General features: G+C 38.7%; 1 protein-coding gene across 1 annotated transcript in view; it reads left to right on the top strand.

Moving 5' to 3' along the window:
• LOC126148564 (sodium-independent sulfate anion transporter-like) overlaps positions 1-21,904 on the top strand; it is a 61,250-nt gene that overhangs the window by 25,927 nt on the left and 13,419 nt on the right. The window contains exon 7 of the mRNA XM_049915764.1: positions 17,986-18,126. Within this exon, the coding sequence (XP_049771721.1) occupies positions 17,986-18,126 (141 nt within the window). The remainder of the gene's footprint in view (positions 1-17,985; positions 18,127-21,904) is intronic.

The following is a 21,904-nucleotide window of genomic DNA, read 5'->3' as shown; positions in this document are numbered from 1 at the left end:
CAAATACTTTCAGAAACGACTTCCTGACACCTAAATTTATATTCGATGTTAACAAATTTCTCTTCTTGAGAAACGCTTTCCTTGCCATTGCCAGTCTACATTTTATATCCTCTCTACTTCGACCATCATCGGTTATTTTACTCCCTAAATAGCAAAACTCGTTTACTACTTTAAGTGTCTCATTTCCTAATCTAATTCCCTCAGCATCACCCGACTTAATTTGACTACATTCCATTATCCTCGTTTTGCTTTTGTTGATGTTCATCTTGTATCCTCCTTTCAAGACACTCTCCATTCCGTTCAACTGCTCTTCCAAGTCCTTTGCTGTCTCTGACAGAATTACAATGTCATCGGCGAACCTCAAAGTTTTTACTTCTTCTCCATGAATTTTAATACCTACTCCGAATTTTTCTTTTGTTTCCTTTACTGCTTGCTCAATATACAGATTGAATAACATCGGGGAGAGGCTACAACCCTGTCTCACTCCTTTCCCAACCACTGCTTCCCTTTCATGCCCCTCGACTCTTATAACTGCCATCTGGTTTCTGTACAAACTGTAAATAGCCTTTCGCTCCCTGTATTTTACCCCTGCCACCTTCAGAATTTGAAAGAGAGTATTCCAGTCAACATTGTCAAAAGCTTTCTCTAAGTCTACAAATGCTAGAAATGTAGGTTTGCCTTTTCTTAATCTTTCTTCCAAGATAAGTCGTAAGGTCAGTATTGCCTCACGTGTTCCAACATTTCTACGGAATCCAAACTGATCTTCCCCGAGGTCGGCTTCTACCAGTTTTTCCATTCGTCTGTAAAGAATTCGCGTTAGTATTTTGCAGCTGTGACTTATTAAACTGATAGTTTGGTAACTTTCACATCTGTCAACACCTGCTTTCTTTGGGATTGGAATTATTATATTCTTCTTAAAGTCTGAGGGTATTTCGCCTGTCTCATACATCGTGCTCACCAGATGGTAGAGTTTTGTCATGACTGGCTCTCCCGAGGCCATCAGTAGTTCTAATGGAATGTTGTCTACTCCCGGGGCCTTGTTTTGACTCAGGTCTTTCAGTGCTCTGTCAAACTCTTCACGCAGTATCTTATCTCCCATTTCATCTTCATCTACATCCTCTTCCATTTCCATAATATTGTCCTCAAGTACATCGCCCTTGTATAAACCCTCTATATACTCCTTCCACCTTTCTGCTTTCCCTTCTTTGCTTAGAACTGGGTTGCCATCTGAGCTCTTGATATTCATACAAGTGGTTCTCTTTTCTCCAAAGGTCTCTTTAATTTTCCTGTAGGCAGTATCTATCTTACCCCTAGTGAGACAAGCCTCTACATCCTTACATTTGTCCTCTAGCCATCCCTGCTTAGCCATTTTGCACTTCCTGTCGATTTCATTTTTGAGACGTTTGTAATCCTTTTTGCCTGCTTCATTTACTGCATTTTTATATTTTCTCCTTTCATCAATTAAATTCAATATTTCTTCTGTTACCCAAGGATTTCTATTAGCCCGCGTCTTTTTACCTACTTGATCCTCTGCTGCCTTCACCACTTCATCCCTCAGAGCTACCCATTCTTCTTCTACTGTATTTCTTCCCCCCATTCCAGTCAATTGTTCCCTAATGCTCTCCCTGAAACTCTCTACAACCTCTGGTTCTTTCAGTTTATCCAGGTCCCATCTCCTTAAATTCCCACCTTTTTGCAGTTTCTTCAGTTTCAATCTGCAGTTCATAACCAATAGATTGTGATCAGAATCTACATCTGCCCCAGGAAATGTCTTACAATTTAAAACCTGGTTCCTAAATCTCTGTCTTACCATTATATAATCTATCTGAAACCTGTCAGTATCTCCAGGCTTCTTCCATGTACACAGTCTCCTTTCATGATTCTTGAACCAAGTGTTAGCTATGATTAAGTTATGCTCTGTGCAAAATTCTACAAGGCGGCTTCCTCTTTCATTCCTTCCCCCCAATCCATATTCACCTACTATGTTTCCTTCTCTCCCTTTTCCTACTGACGAATTCCAGTCACCCATGACTATTAAATTTTCGTCTCCCTTCACTACCTGAATAATTTCTTTTATCTCGTCATACATTTCATCTATTTCTTCATCATCTGCAGAGCTAGTTGGCATATAAACTTGTACTACTGTAGTAGGCATGGGCTTTGTGTCTATCTTGGCCACAATAATGTGTTCACTATGCTGTTTGTAGTAGCTAACCCGCACTCCTATTTTTTTATTCATTATTAAACCTACTCCTGCATTACCCCTATTTGATTTTGTATTTATAACCCTGTAATCACCTGACCAAAAGTCTTGTTCCTCCTGCCACCGAACTTCACTAATTCCCACTATATCTAACTTTAACCTATCCATCTCCCTTTTTAAATTTTCTAACCTACCTGCCCGATTAAGTGATCTGACATTCCACGCTCCAATCCGTAGAACGCCAGTTTTCTTTCTCCTGATAACGACGTCCTCTTGAGTAGTCCCCGCTCGGAGATCCAAATGGGGGCCAATTTAGCTCCGGAATATTTTACCCAAGAGGACGCCATCATCATTTAATCATACAGTAGAGCTGCATGTCCTCGGGAAAAATTACGGCTGTAGTTTCCCCTTGCTTTCAGCCGTTTGCAGTACCAGCACAGCAAGGCCGTTTTGGTTAATGTTACAAGGCCAGATCAGTCAATCATCCAGACTGTTGCCCCTGCAACTACTGAAAAGGCTGCTGCGCCTCTTCAGGAACCACATGTTTGTCTGGCCTCTCAACAGATACCCCTCCGTTGTGGTTGCACCTACGGTACGGCCATCTGTATCGCTGAGGCACGCAAGCCTCCCCACCAACGGCAAGGTCCATGGTTCAAGAGGGGGTCTATACCATAGAAAATGAAAATTGACAAAAAAACTCAAAAGAAAACACACATACAATCAATAATATGGGCAGGGAGGTCCCAGACTGAGCACAGGAATCATACATGAAACACTCAGGGGAAGCACTTGCAACCATCTTGCAGCAGATACAGGGAACAACAGCTGGTAAATCTACTGTGTGGGCAGTGGGCTTTCCCAGGCATCACACATGAAACACCCTGTCATCTCAGTTACATAACACGATTGTTCTTGGTATTTTGGCCCATTACGTAATTGAAGGATGAAAAATACAAAAATGATCATAGACAAAAACACGTAAAAATTAAGACAGAAAATATTCACATTATGTTCAAGACACAGCTGACAAAATACAAAAAATAAAAAACAAAAAACATGAATCTAAGATATTAGTATGAGAGATATGTTTTCCCAACAATATAGGCAAAAGAAGTAGTATGAATAATATGAAGGCAGCTACGTCATTTCTTCAGAGAATCACTGTTTCATTTACATGGTGAAATACTGCACATTCATGGATACATTCTTCTATTATTCAGTGCAAGCTATTATCTCAGCCATGGAATTTGCACTTAACTTTACTAACTGTAGTCTAGTTATCAAATTCTTACCTGCACCATAGTAAAGTAAAGAATATGTGGAAACCCCTCACCAACATAGTGATGGCTATGTGCCTTCTAGCATTCAGTTTATGATAAGGATGTATAATTTTTCATGCAGACTAACACATTTATCCAGCCACCATTAGTACTTACATGAGCAACAATTATGCTGATGACTACTTTGATCTAATTATCAAAATTTTATTCATAACATACAGTAACTCACTCATTAATTGGGTAGAACTGTGACAGATCATCTCACTATGCCATTATTGATAAGTCAGAAGAAGACTTCAAATGGGAGGTCAACAGATGAGGGGAATCGTGTCTTGACACTTTTAAACCCACACAGTTTTACTAGAGAATATTGTGTTTTGGGATTAGATTATCATGAAACAGAGGCAGATTCTGAATCACTCTTAAAGATCAAAAATATCTGCATGACTGTGACTTGAATATGGATACTTGGTGTAATTGGAACTGTAAAGGTAGGCCAGTGGTATGACTGGTAACCTTATTTTAAAAATTTCTCAATGGAGTTATGAAAAATGAATATGTATTATCACTTTGCTGTGACTCATTACCTCTTGGAAAGCTTTCAATTCAATTTCCACATAATTGGGACTCACAGCTAGTGAAAACAAAAGCACTGATTTAGTATATATTGGCATACTGACAGCTTACATTTGATGTCATCCCAGTAAAAGCAAATTTGGAGTCATAAGAGACGTCTGGCCATGAGAAGCTCTACAATCATGGCTTGACACTTAAATATACACATTTTTAGTATAATTACTATAGAATATTCTGTTTTGGGATTAGATTATCATGTAACAGAGGCAGATTCTGAAACATTCTGAACAGTCACTCTATTGTCAAGAGCTCTAGAGGAAGTTTTCATATTTCTAAGCTGTGAAAATAAAGAATGTCTGTGGATTAAATGCAGCATGTCTTGCCTAACTTCAGTTTTCTGATGACACTGTGTTGTTTGTCTCTAGTGTAGATAATCTTCATCAACAAATGGGAGAACTGAAGCAATAATACGACTAAAGTAGTGTACTATCAACACATTAAAAAGAATATTTTTCAATTTAACAATGGATTTGAAGAAATTGGGGTACCAGAGATTGTACGCCAACACAGAGCACCCCTCTTTTTCACTCCCCATCTACCCCCCCCCTCCCCCCCCCCCCCCCCATAATGCGGAGTACATATGAGGAGAGAGTGGCTGTAGCGGGATGTGATCTGTCAGAAGTGATGCAGATGGCTGTGAAATGGTGAATGTGATGGAAGACACATTGTAGTCAGCAAGGAAGGTGTGCCTTGAGGAGAGGGGGAGGGGGGAGGGGGGGGAGGGGAGGGGGTGACGCAGGGCATGCCCCAAGTGTGACATCAGTAGTGCATTCTATGGGTTTCTGCTGGCAGTATTAGCAGATTAGGACATAATCTGGGTGGCAGTTTTAATTGTTACTGGCTCGATAGTGGTATTTGAAGAGGTAGGCATGTTGGCAGCATTTTCTTGCATTAAAGTGTCCACAGGAGGTGTTGCGGGGCCTGTCTGTTGTGACAAGTCCACTGAAGTCCACACCAGTTTAAGCTGGTTCATTGATACTGTTATTTGTTTTCCATTAATTTTGATATCAAAAGTGTTTGTATCTCCTATCAACACTTGCATTGGCCCTGTAAATTGCAATAGTGGGTTGGGTTCCACTAGGTCTGTATATAGCATCACATGAGAACATGTCGCCAGGTCTTAATGAATAAAAATTCATAGTGTCATGTGATAGGAGGGGGGCGGCAGACAGATGTTTTATGTATGTGTGTACATGCATGCAACTAAGTCTGGTAAGGATGTTAATTTTCAGCCATCAAATTTCCAAACTTATTTTATCTGGCTACCAGTTTTGGTCATTTACTACACCATCTTCAGGCCCCTGACTGAGGTGTAGGAAGATTCCATCTCAGTTCTGGTCAAAATAAGGGTCAGTATTCAAATACTGGTATCTTTAGATTTCTGCTTGCTGTTGCAGTCACTTCAAGCCCTTCAACTGCCGATTCAAGTCTGGTAAGTCCTGGTCTGAGAGAATTGTTCCATGCACTACAAATTCAGCAGGTAGGGTGAAGGGCTCAAGGTATAGTATTCTGGCAAGTGAAATGTCAGTGTCATCTTTATGTGCTGTGTAAATGCCCCAGAGAACCCATGGAAGCACCTCCTCTCATGATTCTGAGTGGTGCAGGATAGTGACTTTCGTTGTTTGATGCCACAGTTTCATGAGGCCATTGGACTGGGGGTGGTAGGCAGTTGTATGGAACTGGTACCATCTGCATAGTTGGTGTAAAACAGTTGGTATTCAATCTGCCAACCTGGGTCCAAAGTTAAGGATGCTGGGTAGCTGAAACTTGCTATCCAAATGTTGACAAAAGTTTTTGCTACTGTCCCTGCTGATATTTAGGAAATGGTCATGGCCTCCACCTAGAGCGTCATGCGATATATCATTGGCAGAATATGATGATAACCATGCAAATAATGGAAGTGACCCTAAGATGTCAATATGGACATGCTGGAACCACCCCTTTGGAATCAGGAATTTACCAAAAGGGGGCTGTATGTGATGGCCAGGGTTTGCTTGCCAGCATGGAATGCAAGTCCTGGACCACATGGCACAATCCTTTCTAATGTCAGGCCAGACAAAGCATTCTGTGATGAGGCATGTCGTAGGACACATGCTCGTGTATCCAAGGTTGCGGAGAAAGTCAAAAATTGTCTGCAATACAATTCTGGGATAACTGATCAGACCCACCCATCTCAAACATCACACAAAACTTGTTTCATAGCATCAGGTAGCATGTGTTGTTGCAATTGCAGCACAGTGTCTGGTTTGCTAAACATGCTGTGACGATCGGCATCTATTACTTGTGCATCTGTGATCCTATCAAAGTCCATCTGGGTGGAGGTAGCTGCAATATGGGAAAGGTAGTCCACAACAATATTATCAGTACCTTTGATGTATCACAAAGCGGTAGTGAACTGTGCTACGAAATGTAAGTGGTGGAATGTCATGAGCGCGGAATCCCCCGACGGGTTCTGAAATTTGTCTGTTAATGCGCAATGGACAGTATTATGATAATAGGTCCCCCCTCAATATCACCCTGAAAGTGATAAACTACTTCATATATGGCTAGTAGTTTGCAATCAAATGTGGATTATATTTTCTGAGAGTCAGTACGTTTGCACGAGAAAAATTTGAATGGCTGAGTAATTCCACTAATCTCTTGCAGTAAGGCAGTCCTGATCACTTGATTGCTAGCACTGGATGCAATAATTAGTTGTACATCACGTCAGGCAATGGGTGGGCAAGCATCATTGGTGCAACAGGGTTTTTTTTATTTTGTCATAGGTCATCCGCATTTTGTAGTGTCTAATCGAGGCATCATTTACCAAATGTATTTTGGCCGCTCAATGCTTGTGTGAGTGGTAGTAAGATTTCAGCAGTGTGTAGTAGTTGGTTCCTGTAAAAAGTTATGACCCCAAAAACTTGATAGTTGTAGGGAGGATGCAAACTGAACGCATCAACGTGATGTCTGACAAAGGTCACATAGGGTTCCCAAAGTTGGCTCTTGTCATATTTTACACATTCCTGTGAGAGGTCAGCTTATTGAGGATGATTTGCAGGTAGTCATTGTGATCTTGCTTGTATTTGCAAAAAAGATTATGACATCATCTATATGGGTGTAAAAAAAGGCAAACTGAAGAGTACAATGTCAACAAATCTTTTCCATGTCTGTCCCACATTTTTTACTCCTTATGGCATGTAGAACATCTCAGAGAGACTGAATGGTATGATTATCACAGTTTTTGGTACATCCTTGGCTGCCATTGGAATTTTCAGGTATGCTGTTTTGCAATCGATGCCACTGAAAATTTTTTGCCCCAGTCAAGATGTGGGAAAAATCATGCAAGTTCAGAATGGGGTTGCTGTCAATGACTGTACGGGCATTGGCATAGCATTAGTCGCCACATATGCACCAAGTATCATTCATTTTAGGAAATATTTTAATTGAGGAGGCCCAAGCACTGTCTGATGGTCTGACTCTGGCAGCTCACAGAGGTACGTCAGCTGCAGCTTTAGCCACTTTAAGTTTATAGGGAGCTAGATGGTGGGGGTGACAACAGACAGGGAGACCTGGTGCGGTTGTAAAGTGGTAGACTGTACAACCCTGCATGGCACAGAGTGTATGTGGTCTAATGGGGGAGTATAGAGTGAGTCCAGGAGGTGGAGCATGATGTGACTCATTGTCACAGTTAACATCACACGGCATTGTCTTGGGAGTGTACTCAAGTGAGGATTGTGTTGCTTCACTGAGCTGAGAAGTGTCTTTAGTAGCAGCACCACATTAGTGATCATGTCAATGTGATGAAGGGCATGAAGGTGCTGTTAAGCTGCATATAGAGATACGGTGGTGTCCAAAATTTGTCTCTGTAGTTGTTTGTTGTTAAGGTGTGTGACTTTGTTGTCATGTTGTAATGGTAAGTATTCAGCTGCCTTTAAGCATAACTGGTTGTAAAGTGCTTCACTCTGTTGCTTCAGTTCAAGTGATGTACTGAGCTGCAGCAGTGTGACCAAGGGCATTGCTGTGCCAGCAGCTTGTTGTCTTACTGACCATACCACACGTTGGCTCCTGGTTGCCCTGTCCTAATAAGAGGGTGTGATTTAAATCTGGCAGTAGTTGGTAGTGCCAGAGGAAATCAGTTCCCAGGACTGGTTCAACTGTCTCTGCAATTAGGAGCGTCCAAAACATTTGTATATTTGTTCTGAGGTCAAGCATGATGTGCACAGTTCACCAAATGTGATTACAGTGTCATTGGCCATACACAGTTGCAGTGGCGACAGGGACAGTGTATCAGGCCCTAGATCAGGTGGTAGAGTGCTCATGTCAAACCTGGTGTCAATGAGGAAATAGGTTAGCAGATGCCTATAAAGGATGAATAATTGGCAACCATCTGCCCACTGAAACACTGTGTCGGTGCTCTTTTGTCATTGTATGCATTGGCATTTTGTTAATGAAGACAGCCTGGTGCACCTACCCAGGTCACTGCTCTAGTTTGGGCAGGTGCAGGGTTATCTGCAGTGCTGTGCATCCTTCCCAAATCTGGTGTGAAACCAGCAGTAGCGCTGCTATGTGTTGGGCATGGAAGCAGGCAATGCACTTGGTTAGCAAAGATTTTATGTACACACAGAGTCAGAGCAGTGGACAGCTGGGTTATCAACAACTTCGGCTGTCGAGCTAGCAACTGTTTTGTGCCCGAGGAGTAAAAGGGACTTGGGTTGGTAGAGGTGGGGGGCAGAGCCTAGTTCAGGTCAGTCTGGCCGTCATCAGGCAGTCTGCAGTTGTGCAGAATGTCAGGGCAGCTCGGCTAAGATTGTGTAAAATCAGTTTTGGTGCAGTTGTACTGGGCATTGACTGCAGTGTTGGGCTGTTGATTATTGATTAGAATGTCATGTTTTGGCTCTAGAGGTGCCTCCTTATGTGCCTGCCTTGCTGTCTGGATGTTCTCTGGCAGTTTTAGGAACCAAAGTATCAGTAACACATGATCAGGCAGTAGTGTTAGATCAATTAGAACTTGCAGGTGGAGCTGAAGTGGGACAGCATGCTGGTTCCCAAAGTAGTCTCATTGACAATTAGATGTAGCTATTGTTCAGGTGTGCGTGTTAATCACTGTAGCAGTAGTATCTTGGCAGTTTCGTATGAGAAGCTGGAACACTCAGAAGCAAGTTGCTAATAAGATCCACAGTGCCTCTCAGATGGTTAAGAATAGTGGCAAACTTCTCGTTGTCCCCAGTGAGGTTACTGGCTGACATCAAACTCTCGCTGAGAGCAAACCACATCATGAGAGAATCCACATGGAACAATGGTGGTTTCAGATGGTGGTGGACAGTATGATGGCAATCAGTGGTTTGATCATGAGGCACCATCATGAGATAGGCATGGCATGGTGTAGGAAATTTGGGAGCTGCAGGAGCATCGATACGCAAGATGGACATGAAATGCAGTTTGACATAGGGAAGTACATGAAGCAGCAGTTCACATTAAGGTGCAGGTGACACCAGTGTCACACAGTGATATGCGTACAGCTCAGATGGCAGATCATAGAATTGCTCTGCATGTGAGAGAAGTTCCCAGGCCAGTGTGGTAGGTATGACTCTCCCAATGTCAGATGTCTGAGATGGTGGAAAATGTATGTGAGAGTGAACATGAGGTTGTGCCACCATAAAGAAGTAAGGCATGGTCCATTTATTATCCAGCAGCACAAGCAGTGTCTCATGGAGGTTGTGCAGACATGTAGTCATACACGATTTGGCTGATGCAGGTGCGACATCACTCGAACTGGGATGTAGTGGTATCTGACCTTGCCGATGTGTGGTCGTGAAAAATGCGTACTTGGAGTCCATACTTGGTTTTGGTGCTGTATGTGGGTGATGCACATGCAAAGCACAGTGATGGACTGGAACCGAGTTGGTTGTGGTGCCCAGCACGAGTGGCACGGCTGGTATGTGAATGACACCATAGTCTGTCTCATAGAACTCATGTTTAGTCACAATGGTCGGAACTATGTAACTCCCTCTCACACAAAAGGTAAATTGTTGTAATTTTATTGAGATGTAATTATTCATGAGAGGAGGTGTTATTTCACCCTGAACCCAGTTATTGTATGGAGATCTGTGTTGAAAAGTTCCTTTCAGAGACAAAACTGAAGTGCTTTTATTATTATTTCTTTCCTTTCCCAGATGTTATGTCTGGTTAAAAATGGAACGTGACGCGGACCTTGATCAAGCGTGACTTCCTTGTAACTGTATGGCATATGTTATATTGCATTTAGGAACTTTCGGGTAATTGAACATGTATCAATAATTTCAGATTTTTGTAGTTGTATATATATGTTTGGATGTAGCTGTATTGCATTGATGTACTGGTGGATATTGTGAGGTATGACTCCTGTAGTTGATAGTATAATTGGTATAATGTCAACTTTATCCTGATGCCACATGTCCTTGACTTCCTCAGCTAGTTGGATGTATTTTTCAATTTTTTCTCCTGTTTTCTTCTGTATATTTGTTGTGTTGGGTATAGATATTTCAATTAGTTGTGTTAATTTCTTCTTTTTATTGGTGAGTATGATGTCAGGTTTGTTATGTGGTGTTGTTTTATCTGTTATAATCATTCTGTTCCAGTATAATTTGTATTCATCATTCTTCAGTACATTTTGTGGTGTGTACTTGTATGTGGGAACGTGTTGTTTTATTAGTTTATGTTTTATGGCAAGTTGTTGATGTATTATTTTTGCTACATTGTCATGTCTTCTGGGGTATTCTGTATTTGCTAGTATTGTACATCCGCTTGTGATGTGATCTACTGTTTCTGTTTGTTGTTTGCAAAGTCTGCCTTTATCTGTTGTGGTATTGGGATCTTTAATAATATGCTTGCTGTAATATCTGGTGTTTATTGTTTGATCCTGTATTGCGATCATGAATCCTTCCGTCTCACTGTATATATTGCCGTTTCTTAGCCATGTGTTGGATGCGTCTTGATCTATGTGTGGCTGTGTTAGATGATACGGGTGCTTGCCGTGTAGTGTTTTCTTTTTGCAATTTACTTTCTTTGTATCTGTTGATGTTATGTGATCTAAAGGGTTGTAAAAGTGGTTATGAAATTGCAATGGTGTAGCTGATGTATTTATATGAGTGATTGCTTTGTGTATTTTGCTAGTTTCTGCTCGTTCTAGAAAGAATTTTCTTAAATTGTCTACCTGTCCATAATGTAGGTTTTTTATATCTATAAATCCCCTTCCACCTTCCTTTCTGCTTAATGTGAATCTTTCTGTTGCTGAATGTATTTGATGTATTCTATATTTGTGGCATTGTGATTGTGTAAGTGTATTGAGTGCTTCTAGGTCTGTGTCACTCCATTTCACTACTCCAAATGAGTAGGTCAATACTGGTATAGCATAAGTATTTATAGCTTTTGTCTTGTTTCTTGCTGTCAATTCTGTTTTCAGTATTTTTGTTAGTCTTTGTCTATATTTTTCTTTTAGTTCTTCTTTAACATTTGTATTATCTATTCCTATTTTTTGTCTGTATCCTAGATATTTATAGGCATCTGTTTTTTCCATCGCTTCTATGCAGTTGCTGTGGTTATCCAATATGTAATCTTCTTGTTTAGTGTGTTTTCCCTTGACTATGCTATTTTTCTTACATTTGTCTGTTCCAAAAGCCATATTTATATCATTGCTGAATACTTCTGTTATCTTTAGTAATTGGTTGAGTTGTTGATTCGTTGCTGCCAGTAGTTTTAGATCATCCATGTATAGCAAATGTGTGATTTTGTGTGGGTATGTTCCAGTAATATTGTATCCATAATTTGTATTATTTAGCATGTTGGATAGTGGGTTCAGAGCAAGACAGAACCAGAAGGGACTTAATGAGTCTCCTTGGTATATTCCACGCTTAATCTGTATTGGCAGTGATGTGATGTTATCTGAATTTGTTTGGATATTAAGTGTGGTTTTCCAGTTTTTCATTACTATGTTTAGAAACTGTATCAATTTAGGATCTACTTTGTATATTTCCAATATCTGTAGTAACCATGAGTGGGGTACACTATCAAAGGCTTTTTGGTAATCAATGTATGCGTAGTGTAGGGACCTTTGTTTAGTTTTAGCTTGATATGTCACCTCTGTATCTATTATCAGTTGCTCTTTACATCCTCATGCTCCTTTGCAGCAGCCTTTTTGTTCTTCATTTATAATTTTGTTCTGTGTTGTATGTGTCATTAATTTCTGTGTGATGACTGAAGTTAATATTTTGTATATTGTTGGTAGGCATGTTATGGGGCGATATTTAGCTGGGTTTGCTGTGTCTGCTTGATCTTTAGGTTTCAGATAGGTTATTCCATGTGCAAGTGTATCAGGGAATGTGTATGGGTCTGCAATGTAACTGTTAAACAATTTAGTGAGATGTGAATGTGTTGAGGTGAACTTCTTTAGCCAGTAATTTGCTATTTTATCATTTCCAGGGGCTTTCCAATTGTGTGTAGAATTAATTGCTCGGGTGACTTCATGTTGCAAAATTATCACTTCAGGCATTTGTGGTATCATCTTGTATGTGTCTGTTTCTGCTTGTATCCACCGTGCATGCCTGTTATGTTGTACCGGGTTTGACCATATGTTGCTCCAGAAGTGTTCCATGTCTGTTATGTTTGGTGGATTGTCTATTTTAATGTGTGTGTTATCCATTGTTTGGTAAAATCTCTTTTGGTTTGTGTTGAATGTTTGGTTTTGTTTCCTTCTATTTTCACTTTTTTTGTATCTTCTAAGTCGTTTGGCCAATGCTTGTAATTTCTGCTTTTTTTCATCTAATTGCTCTATTGCTTCTTGTTGTGAGATTTTACCTAACCTTTTTCGTTTTTTGTCTGATATTTCATTTCTTATAAATTGTGTTAGCTGTCCGATGTCTTTTCTCAGTTTTTCTATTCTGATCTGTAGCCTGTGTTGCCATGCTGGTTTTTTGGGTTTCTTCTGTGTGTTGGTTTGTTCTGATCTCTGCCTAGTGTGTATTTTTAGTGTAGTGAGTGCTCCTATATAAACCAGTAGTTGTAACTCTTCCATAGTTGTGTTTTCATTTATTTTGTTGTGTATGATTGTGTTGATAGTTTTTATTGTTGTTTCAACTTGTGGGTTATTTGGCGGTCTATGCAAGAATGGTCTAATGTCTGTATTTGTGTCTTTGTATTCTATATATGTCAGCTGAAATTTCTCTTCTATATCTAACACATGTGTCTCTTCGTGTTCTATTTGTGCTTGTTCTGGTGGCTGTCTTAAGATTTCATTTTCCTCTGATTGTTTAATTGATGCGTGTTGTTCTTTGTTTGTTTGCTCTGGGATGTTTGAGTCCATTACTGTATTTTCTTCTTCTTCTGATTGCACATTATTTTGTTCCAGTATTTGTTGTACTTGTTGTTTGATGTTTTCTAATTCTGACTGGGGTATCCTGTTATTTTTTATTATTACACGGATCTGATCAGCTAGTCGTTGTTCTGTTAAAAATTTTAATTCCGGGTATCTGGTAATAAATGTTGTGTGTACTTGTGATCTGTATCCAGTTGTGTTGGTTCCTAGGTTTGTTGCTTGGTAATAACAGAACATGAGGTGTCTATTAACTTCATCTGACCATCTCATCCTCTGTCTTTGTTTTCCTTCTAGGGTGGTTGCAGGAAGCATATCCTGCAAAACACCTCTATTTGGATTTAAATCATTTTCCAGTTGGCTAGCAGTGTCATTACCATTGTGGGCGGGCATAGGGTTCAAGCGTCGTCCCCGACCATGACGGCGCTTGTCCGAGGCTTCTTTAGTTCTGTCCTGAACCAAGTAATCACACTAAAAGGGGGGTTAGCCCTATTAGTGGTTTGTTCTTTTCGTCGCCTTTTATGACTAGCAGAACATACCGGAGGCCTATTCTTTTCCCGGGCCTCCACAGGGTTTATTATTATTATTATTATTGACTTTTTTTTCTCAGACTTAAGTCTGGTTAAAAATGGAACGTGACGCGGACCTCGGTCAAGCGTGACTTCCTTGTAACTGTATGGTATATGTTATATTGCATTTAGGAACTTTCGGGTAATTGAACATGTATCAATAATTACAGATTTTTGTAGTTGTATATATGTTTGGATGTAGCTGTATTGCATTGATGTACTGGTGAATATTGTGAGGTATGACTCCTGTAGTTGATAGTATAATTGGGATAATGTCGACTTTATCCTGATGCCACATGTCCTTGGCTTCCTCAGCCAGTTGGATGTATTTTTCAATTTTTTCTCCTGTTTTCTTCTGTATATTTGTTGTGTTGGGTATAGATATTTCAATTAGTTGTGTTAATTTCTTCTTTTTATTGGTGAGTATGATGTCAGGTTTGTTATGTGGTGTTGTTTTATCTGTTATAATCGTTCTGTTCCAGTATAATTTGTATTCATCATTCTCCAGTACATTTTGTGGTGTGTACTTGTATGTGGGAACGTGTTGTTTTATTAGTTTATGTTTTATGGCAAGTTGTTGATGTATTATTTTTGCTACATTGTCATGTCTTCTAGGGTATTCTGTATTTGCTAGTATTGTACATCCGCTTGTGATGTGATCTATTGTTTCTGTTTGTTGTTTGCAAAGTCTGCCTTTATCTGTTGTGGTATTGGGATCTTTAATAATATGCTTGCTGTAATATCTGGTGTTTATTGTTTGATCCTGTATTGCGATCATGAATCCTTCCGTCTCACTGTATATATTGCCGTTTCTTAGCCATGTGTTGGATGCGTCTTGATCTATGTGTGGCTGTGTTAGATGATACGGGTGCTTGCCGTGTAGTGTTTTCTTTTTGCAATTTACTTTCTTTGTATCTGTTGATGTTATGTGATCTAAAGGGTTGTAGAAGTGGTTATGAAATTGCAATGGTGTAGCTGATGTATTTATATGAGTGATTGCTTTGTGTATTTTGCTAGTTTCTGCTCGTTCTAGAAAGAATTTTCTTAAATTGTCTACCTGTCCATAATGTAGGTTTTTTATATCTATAAATCCCCTTCCACCTTCCTTTCTGCTTAATGTGAATCTTTCTGTTGCTGAATGTATTTGATGTATTCTATATTTGTGGCATTGTGATTGTGTAAGTGTATTGAGTGCTTCTAGGTCTGTGTCACTCCATTTCACTACTCCAAATGAGTAGGTCAATACTGGTATAGCATAAGTATTTATAGCTTTTGTCTTGTTTCTTGCTGTCAATTCTGTTTTCAGTATTTTTGTTAGTCTTTGTCTATATTTTTCTTTTAGTTCTTCTTTAACATTTGTATTATCTATTCCTATTTTTTGTCTGTATCCTAGATATTTATAGGCATCTGTTTTTTCCATCGCTTCTATGCAGTCGCTGTGGTTATCCAATATGTAATCTTCTTGTTTAGTGTGTTTTCCCTTGACTATGCTATTTTTCTTACATTTGTCTGTTATTATTATTATTATTATTATTATTATTACTATTACTATTATTATTATTCATTTAATTACTGCTTTGATTTAAGTATTATTATCATTTCTTTACTTTCTCAGACGTTAAGTCTGGTTAAGTGTTATTATTATTATTATTATGGATTCAAGGAATTTGTTCTTTAGTAATCAGTCTCTCTAAGAAAAGAATGTAGATCTTTGAAATGAATAAATAACCAAACAGATCTCATGAGACGATGTTTATGTTCAGTGGATTGTACAAGGTACACTAGAGATCTGCTGCCACATGCTGACTGTAAGCTGTTCTCAATGTCTTTGCTGGCCATCAAACTGTGAGCTAAATCTGAAAGAATCTTAGTCTACATTAACTATGATCCAATTCTCCTTTCTGTGGAAGCCTGTCCATTGAAGCACATTTGTTTAAAAGTCTTTACATTAATGGCCATATAGAGTTTACAGGTTCAAGCCTAACTAGTCCAAAGAAATGTCTCGTAGGCATGCTTAAATATCTGAAAATGTGAAACCATAAGATGAAGAATAAACCTTGTTTATGCTGCTGAGAATTTGGTTTAAGAACAGAAAATGCCTTTCAATTAAAGATGGTGGTCTCACAACAATCTCTTCTCTCTTAAGCCGTAATATGTTCATCCACACTCATTAAGATTACAAGCTAGACTACATCTTTTCACAATGGTGAACATCAAACCAAAGCTCTCTTAGTTCAAGGAATAGAAAGTGTCAGCAATAATGCTGTTTCCTTGCAGTCAGTTGCACGCAAGTACACTTCAAATAATATTTGTTCAGCCACATATCTTTTACTCTCACATGACATGAACCACTACAACTGGAATTGGAAAATTGGAATGCACAGGTACTGAAAGATCATGTAAACCTTGATCCCATGGTCTGCTGGTTGATGGGTGATGAAACAGAATGATGGAGTGATATGATGTGGGGCATTGTTGTTCAACTGTAATGGCATTGTGGGATGTGTCCTTACAGTTCAGGTTGTAGAAGCAAGTGTCATAACACTCGTAATCACTAGTGTTGAAACACGTGATGACTTTTCCTGTGCAAAGATCGAAGGCACTTAGATTAACATTTGTGACCGAGGCAGGCGGCTATTGTTTATTGTGATTCTCTGCAGCACTTTTATCAGAAGTACCAGGAATAGATTCACTCAATGTAAAATGTGGAATGTTTATTATGAACTCACTCAGTAAGTTTGGCACTCGTCATGGCGCAGTTTGCTGCTTCACATCAGTGATGATGAGAGCTGGTGCAAAAATGAAGGCATTGTTGCTATGTCTTTCAGCACTGTTGTACCATCCAAGTCTTTGCAAACATTTAGCAATTTTGCACACAGAATGTTTATGTAATTCACAGGCACTTGTTGAGAGATATCAACATTGCCAAAAAGCAGTGAGGCTGTACTGTTTGTGAAGGCAGCATTCTCGATGGTCTAATCAATGTGGCAGATTTTCAGATTAAAAGCAAAATTGCAGCACAGTGTGGAAATTCAGGGTCACCACAGGGAGGAATGGGGTACTGGAGGTGGGATAGCAGAATGGTGACACACCACAGAGACACAGTCACCACACTTAGCACAATATAAATAACTTGTGTAATTGTTACAGGCTTACAGAACATATTCTCCACTCAGAGAAATTAAGCTGCCACAGATTTATAGAGTCAGTTGATGAATTTTAGTATTTAGTGCAACTGAAGACAATAACTAAGTAGGTGAGTAAAGAAAGTAAGCCGATGGATGGGAGAACAAACTGAAGTGGAGGACTTCATAATGATGATAATGGGGGGACATCAAGATGTGTAGCCAAGAACATAAGTGGTAGATGGTACTTGGAATCTCTTCAGTGGATTCAAGAAATAAGAAAAAAAATGAGAAGATGATCTAAAGGTGGGTCGGTGATGTTAACTAAAACAGAGGAGCAACATGGATGCCAATTGTTAAATACCATAGTGCATGGAGATATTTGGATGAAACCATCATCTGGCAGTCGTTGCTGCATAGCTGATGATGACAAAATTTCCACAAAGTAAAACAATGAGTATTTTTGCTTATATCATTCAAGGTACAATGTACAAAAATCAAAACTGAAACTGAATAATATCTTAGTTTTCCATTTATGTAGGCTACTTATTTTGTTTTGAATTGAAAAATTAGACATTTTCACTTATGTGATACTGTTCTGATATTGTTCTGCACTATTTTTACAAGTGTAAGAATGGAAAATTTTAGACAAATAGAAAACTGCTATGGGAAATTAAAAGATGTTCCTAACAATCTTCTATTTATCATTGTCATAACTTAATACTAAAAAATAGTGTTTTGTAACTATATAAGACATGTGGGTTTGTTGTGTACTCCAATACTAACTTATAAATGTGAAATGGAGATGACAGTCATCTGCAATTTTTTTCTCTCTTTTTCACAGGACTTTTGGTGATTTTATCTCTTCTTTTCTTTGCTGATTGTTTCTGCTTTATACCAAAATCATGTCTTGCTGCCATAATCATAGCTGCTGTGATATTTATGGTTGAAGTCAAAGTTGTTGTCCCAATCTGGAAAACAAAGAGTAAGTATTCACATGCTAACATATGGTTAATTTATCTATCAATGCACAGAGGAAGACATACAATTACAATTATAATCATCAATACATGAATTACTTATCTGATTAAAAATGAAACCCAGAGCTTAAATCCATCTGTCTATATGAATGAAGTGGTGTAAATTTATCAGTACAAAACTAGAAATATGATGTGCAATGAAAACAGAAGTAATGACTGGAAGATCAAGTTACTGAGAACAAAATATGCACTTTGTCTAAATGTTCATTAATTTGCATTGTTCTTGACAAGATCAGGGAGTCAGCTTTTGGTTGACACAGTAACTTCCCTGTGTTTAGTCAAGCTAGAGGAGCAGTATTTGACATTAATATGTATGCCTCATATCAAGCTTTAGCATGACCTTAAACTCAATATGAAATCTATTAACAAACAAATTTTTTAGTTCAAAATGTTTGATTTTATATATTGACTATCTAGTAAATCAGAGAAGAAGGTAACAAGCACTGTGAGACAAGGTGAAAGCTTTTATAAAGAAAAGCAAATCCTACTGTGAGACTGTATTATTGGCTCCAAAAATTAATATCCTCATAATAGGACCATTGTGGATCCAGTGAATCCTTATTCTTCAATATGCCAAATACAGCTAATGCTGATAATATCCTAGGGTTTTACAGGTTCACAGAATTGTGTTTCAAATTAGTGTACATTGCAGTAAGGTATTTTTCTTTCATTGGAGCTCTGATAATAGTCAGACTTATCATGTGTTAGTAAAAAAAAATACAGCGTATTAAAATCTGCACATCTAGGGATAATACACCAATAATAAGTTTAACACATGGTGAGGAAATAATAAATGGTGTGGAAACTTAGGTGTCTACATTGACAAGAATTTAAACTAGAAAAAACACATTTTGGAACTCCTACAACAACTTAGTTCAGTCACATTCTCACTTAGAATCAAAGCAAAGACATCAAAACGTTGTACAGAATAGTATTCTGGGTTAACTCATTATTAAGAAAGAACATCTTCATCGCTCAAAATCGTGTTGTAAGAATTATATATGATGCTCACTCATGTTCATTTTGTAGACATTTGTTTAAGGTGTTGAGCATTCTAACTACTGCTTCACAGTACATGTACTGTTTCATGAAGTTTACTGTAAATAATCTTCTGCTGTCAAAAGGAGCAATGAATTACATAACGGAAATGCCAGAAAGAAAAATGACACCCATTACTCCATTTTAAGGCTGTCTTTAGCACAAAAGGGGATACACAATGCTGCAACTAAAACTTTTGATAACTTAGCAGTGATATAAAATGCCTGACGGGAAACAAAGTAAAATTGAAAAAGTTTCTCCTTTTTATTCTGTAGAAGAGTTTCTATTATTGTATTCTGTAAAAGGTGTCGGGTAGGAATTACTAACTCTCTCTCTCTCTCTCTCTCTCTCTCTCTCTCTCTCTCTCTCTCTCTCACACACACACACACACACACACACACACACACACACACACACGTATATATATATATAACAAAGATACAAAGATGCTGTAACTTACCAAACAAGAAAGCTATGGTATGTTGATAGACACAGTAAAAAACACACAAACACACACACAAATTTCAAGCTTTCGCAACCCAAGGTTGCTTCATCAGGAAAGAGGGAAGGAGAGGGAAAGACGAAAGGATGTGGGTTTTACTTACCTTAGGGGGAATCTTTGTTATTGTCTCTATCAACATACCAACGCATTTGTTTGGTAAGTTACAGCACCCTTGTTTTTATATATATTTTTCCCACATGGAATGTTTCCCTGTTCAGCTCATAGTCATATTTACAAATTTAGTCTGTAATGTGAATGTAAAATGACTTATTCCCTATCATTATGATTTATGATGCAAATGACCCAAGGAACATGAAGCTAAGCAATTAAACAACTAAAAATTTGTGATGTCTACTGACAGGTATATTTCTTTTCCACAACATTTAATAAACTAGGTTTATATCTAATGCATAATTGTGAAATAATGCTGAATAATAAGTGGTTCACTATGCTACATATTAGTTTCTGCAATGTATCTCAGTAAGTTATTATGACTATTGTTTAGTTCCTTATAAATGATAAGCAAAGAATAAATATATTGATTTCCTGATATTTGGTGTCTGTTCTGTTGGACATGTCTGGATGCACCATATCTTCTGAACTCCTGCGGAACTTAGCAAACCCTATGAGCGGTGGGGCTAATACATGGGGATGCTACTTGTGTGTGACAGGTAGAGAATTTGGGTTGGATGGGAAGCATGTATCATGTGGTAATTATCTGTCAGTCCCCTGACAATCTGTTTGTCAATATTAGCAAAATATAAAATTTTCCTCAGCTTCTTTTGCATCTGTTCTGAACTGAAGAAGTACTTCTAACTATGTTTCTCCTCACCTCTTTTACTCTCTTTATTCTCTTGCATGACTGGAGTAGCTAGCAGGAGTTGCAACCATTTCTAGCACACCTTTTAATGATATTTTTGCTACCTGATGTGCCCCTTCTGACCACAATTTAATGGCATTGCATGTAATCATATAGTCACACATGTCTGATGATGAAGAACTTTTACTGTACCTATGGTGTCTGAAGACTGTGGTGACCTGTGATTTAGTAAAGAGATAGCAACGAGAACTCTTGAAGTGTGCAGACTGGCAGGCACAGTCAACTAATGTGGCCCCTCTTTTGGAACATAAGGATGGATTTGCCCAGTGCTCAGAACATAAATGTGCTTCTGCACTGTTGACACTTTGTTTTGCATGAGCTACACCGCTGATTTTGGTTACTTTGTCAAAACTGTCTAATACTTTTTGAAAAAAATAGTTTCAGAAGATAACTTTAAGAGAATAGAAGATATATGTTTTTCCTGGAACCTTTCAGTATACTGATGTCATATGAAATTTTCTCTCTGTCTTTGATCTGTGCTGTTTGATTCTACACTTTCCCATCCTCTGCTATAGTACTGTTGTGCAGTATAGGATCCTTACCCAACAGGATTGATGGGGGACATTCAAAAAGTCCTAAGAAGGGCAACTGGTTTTGTATCATCAAGGAAGAGGGGAGAAAGTGTAATAGATATGATAAGTGAGTTGGGCTGGAAGTCAATAAACAAAGGTGTTTTTTTGATTGCCGTGAGATCTTTACACAAAAAATTTTAATTACCAACTTTCTCTGCTGGATGTGAAAATTCTTTATTGTTTGCCAAAGTGTGAAGGAGAAATGACCATCCTAATAAAATGCGAGAAATCAGAGATCATTTGGGAAGATTTAAGTATTCATTTTTCCCACACACTGTTATAGAGTGGAACAGTAGGGACATAGTCCGAAGGTGGTTTGAAGAACCCTGTGCCAGGCATTTAAGTCTGAACTGCAGATTAGTCACGTAGATGTAGTACAATTATGTTGATTGAGTTTAAGCTGGTAAACAAGTATGTGATGTTTGAAACTGTCAAACACATTTTTATGATCAATAAAGCAGACAATGATATCTGCTTTCTAATAGAACTGGTATCCACCCCCGGTAGCTGAGTGGTCAGTGCGACAGAATGTCAATGTTCAAGGCCCGGGTTCAGTTTCCGGCTGGGTCGGAGATTTTCTCTGCTCAGGGACAGGGTGTTGTGTTGTCCTAATCATCACCATTTCATCCCCATTGACGTGGAAGTCACCGAAGTGGCGTCAAATCGAAAGACTTGCATCCGGCAAACGGTCTACCCAACGTGAGGCCCTAGCCACACGACATTTATTTAAT

Source organism: Schistocerca cancellata, chromosome 2 (assembly GCF_023864275.1).
Source record: "Schistocerca cancellata isolate TAMUIC-IGC-003103 chromosome 2, iqSchCanc2.1, whole genome shotgun sequence".
Taxonomy (NCBI): domain Eukaryota; kingdom Metazoa; phylum Arthropoda; class Insecta; order Orthoptera; family Acrididae; genus Schistocerca; species Schistocerca cancellata.
The sequence above is the reverse complement of the archived record's forward strand: the minus strand, read 5'-3'. Positions and strand labels throughout refer to the sequence as shown.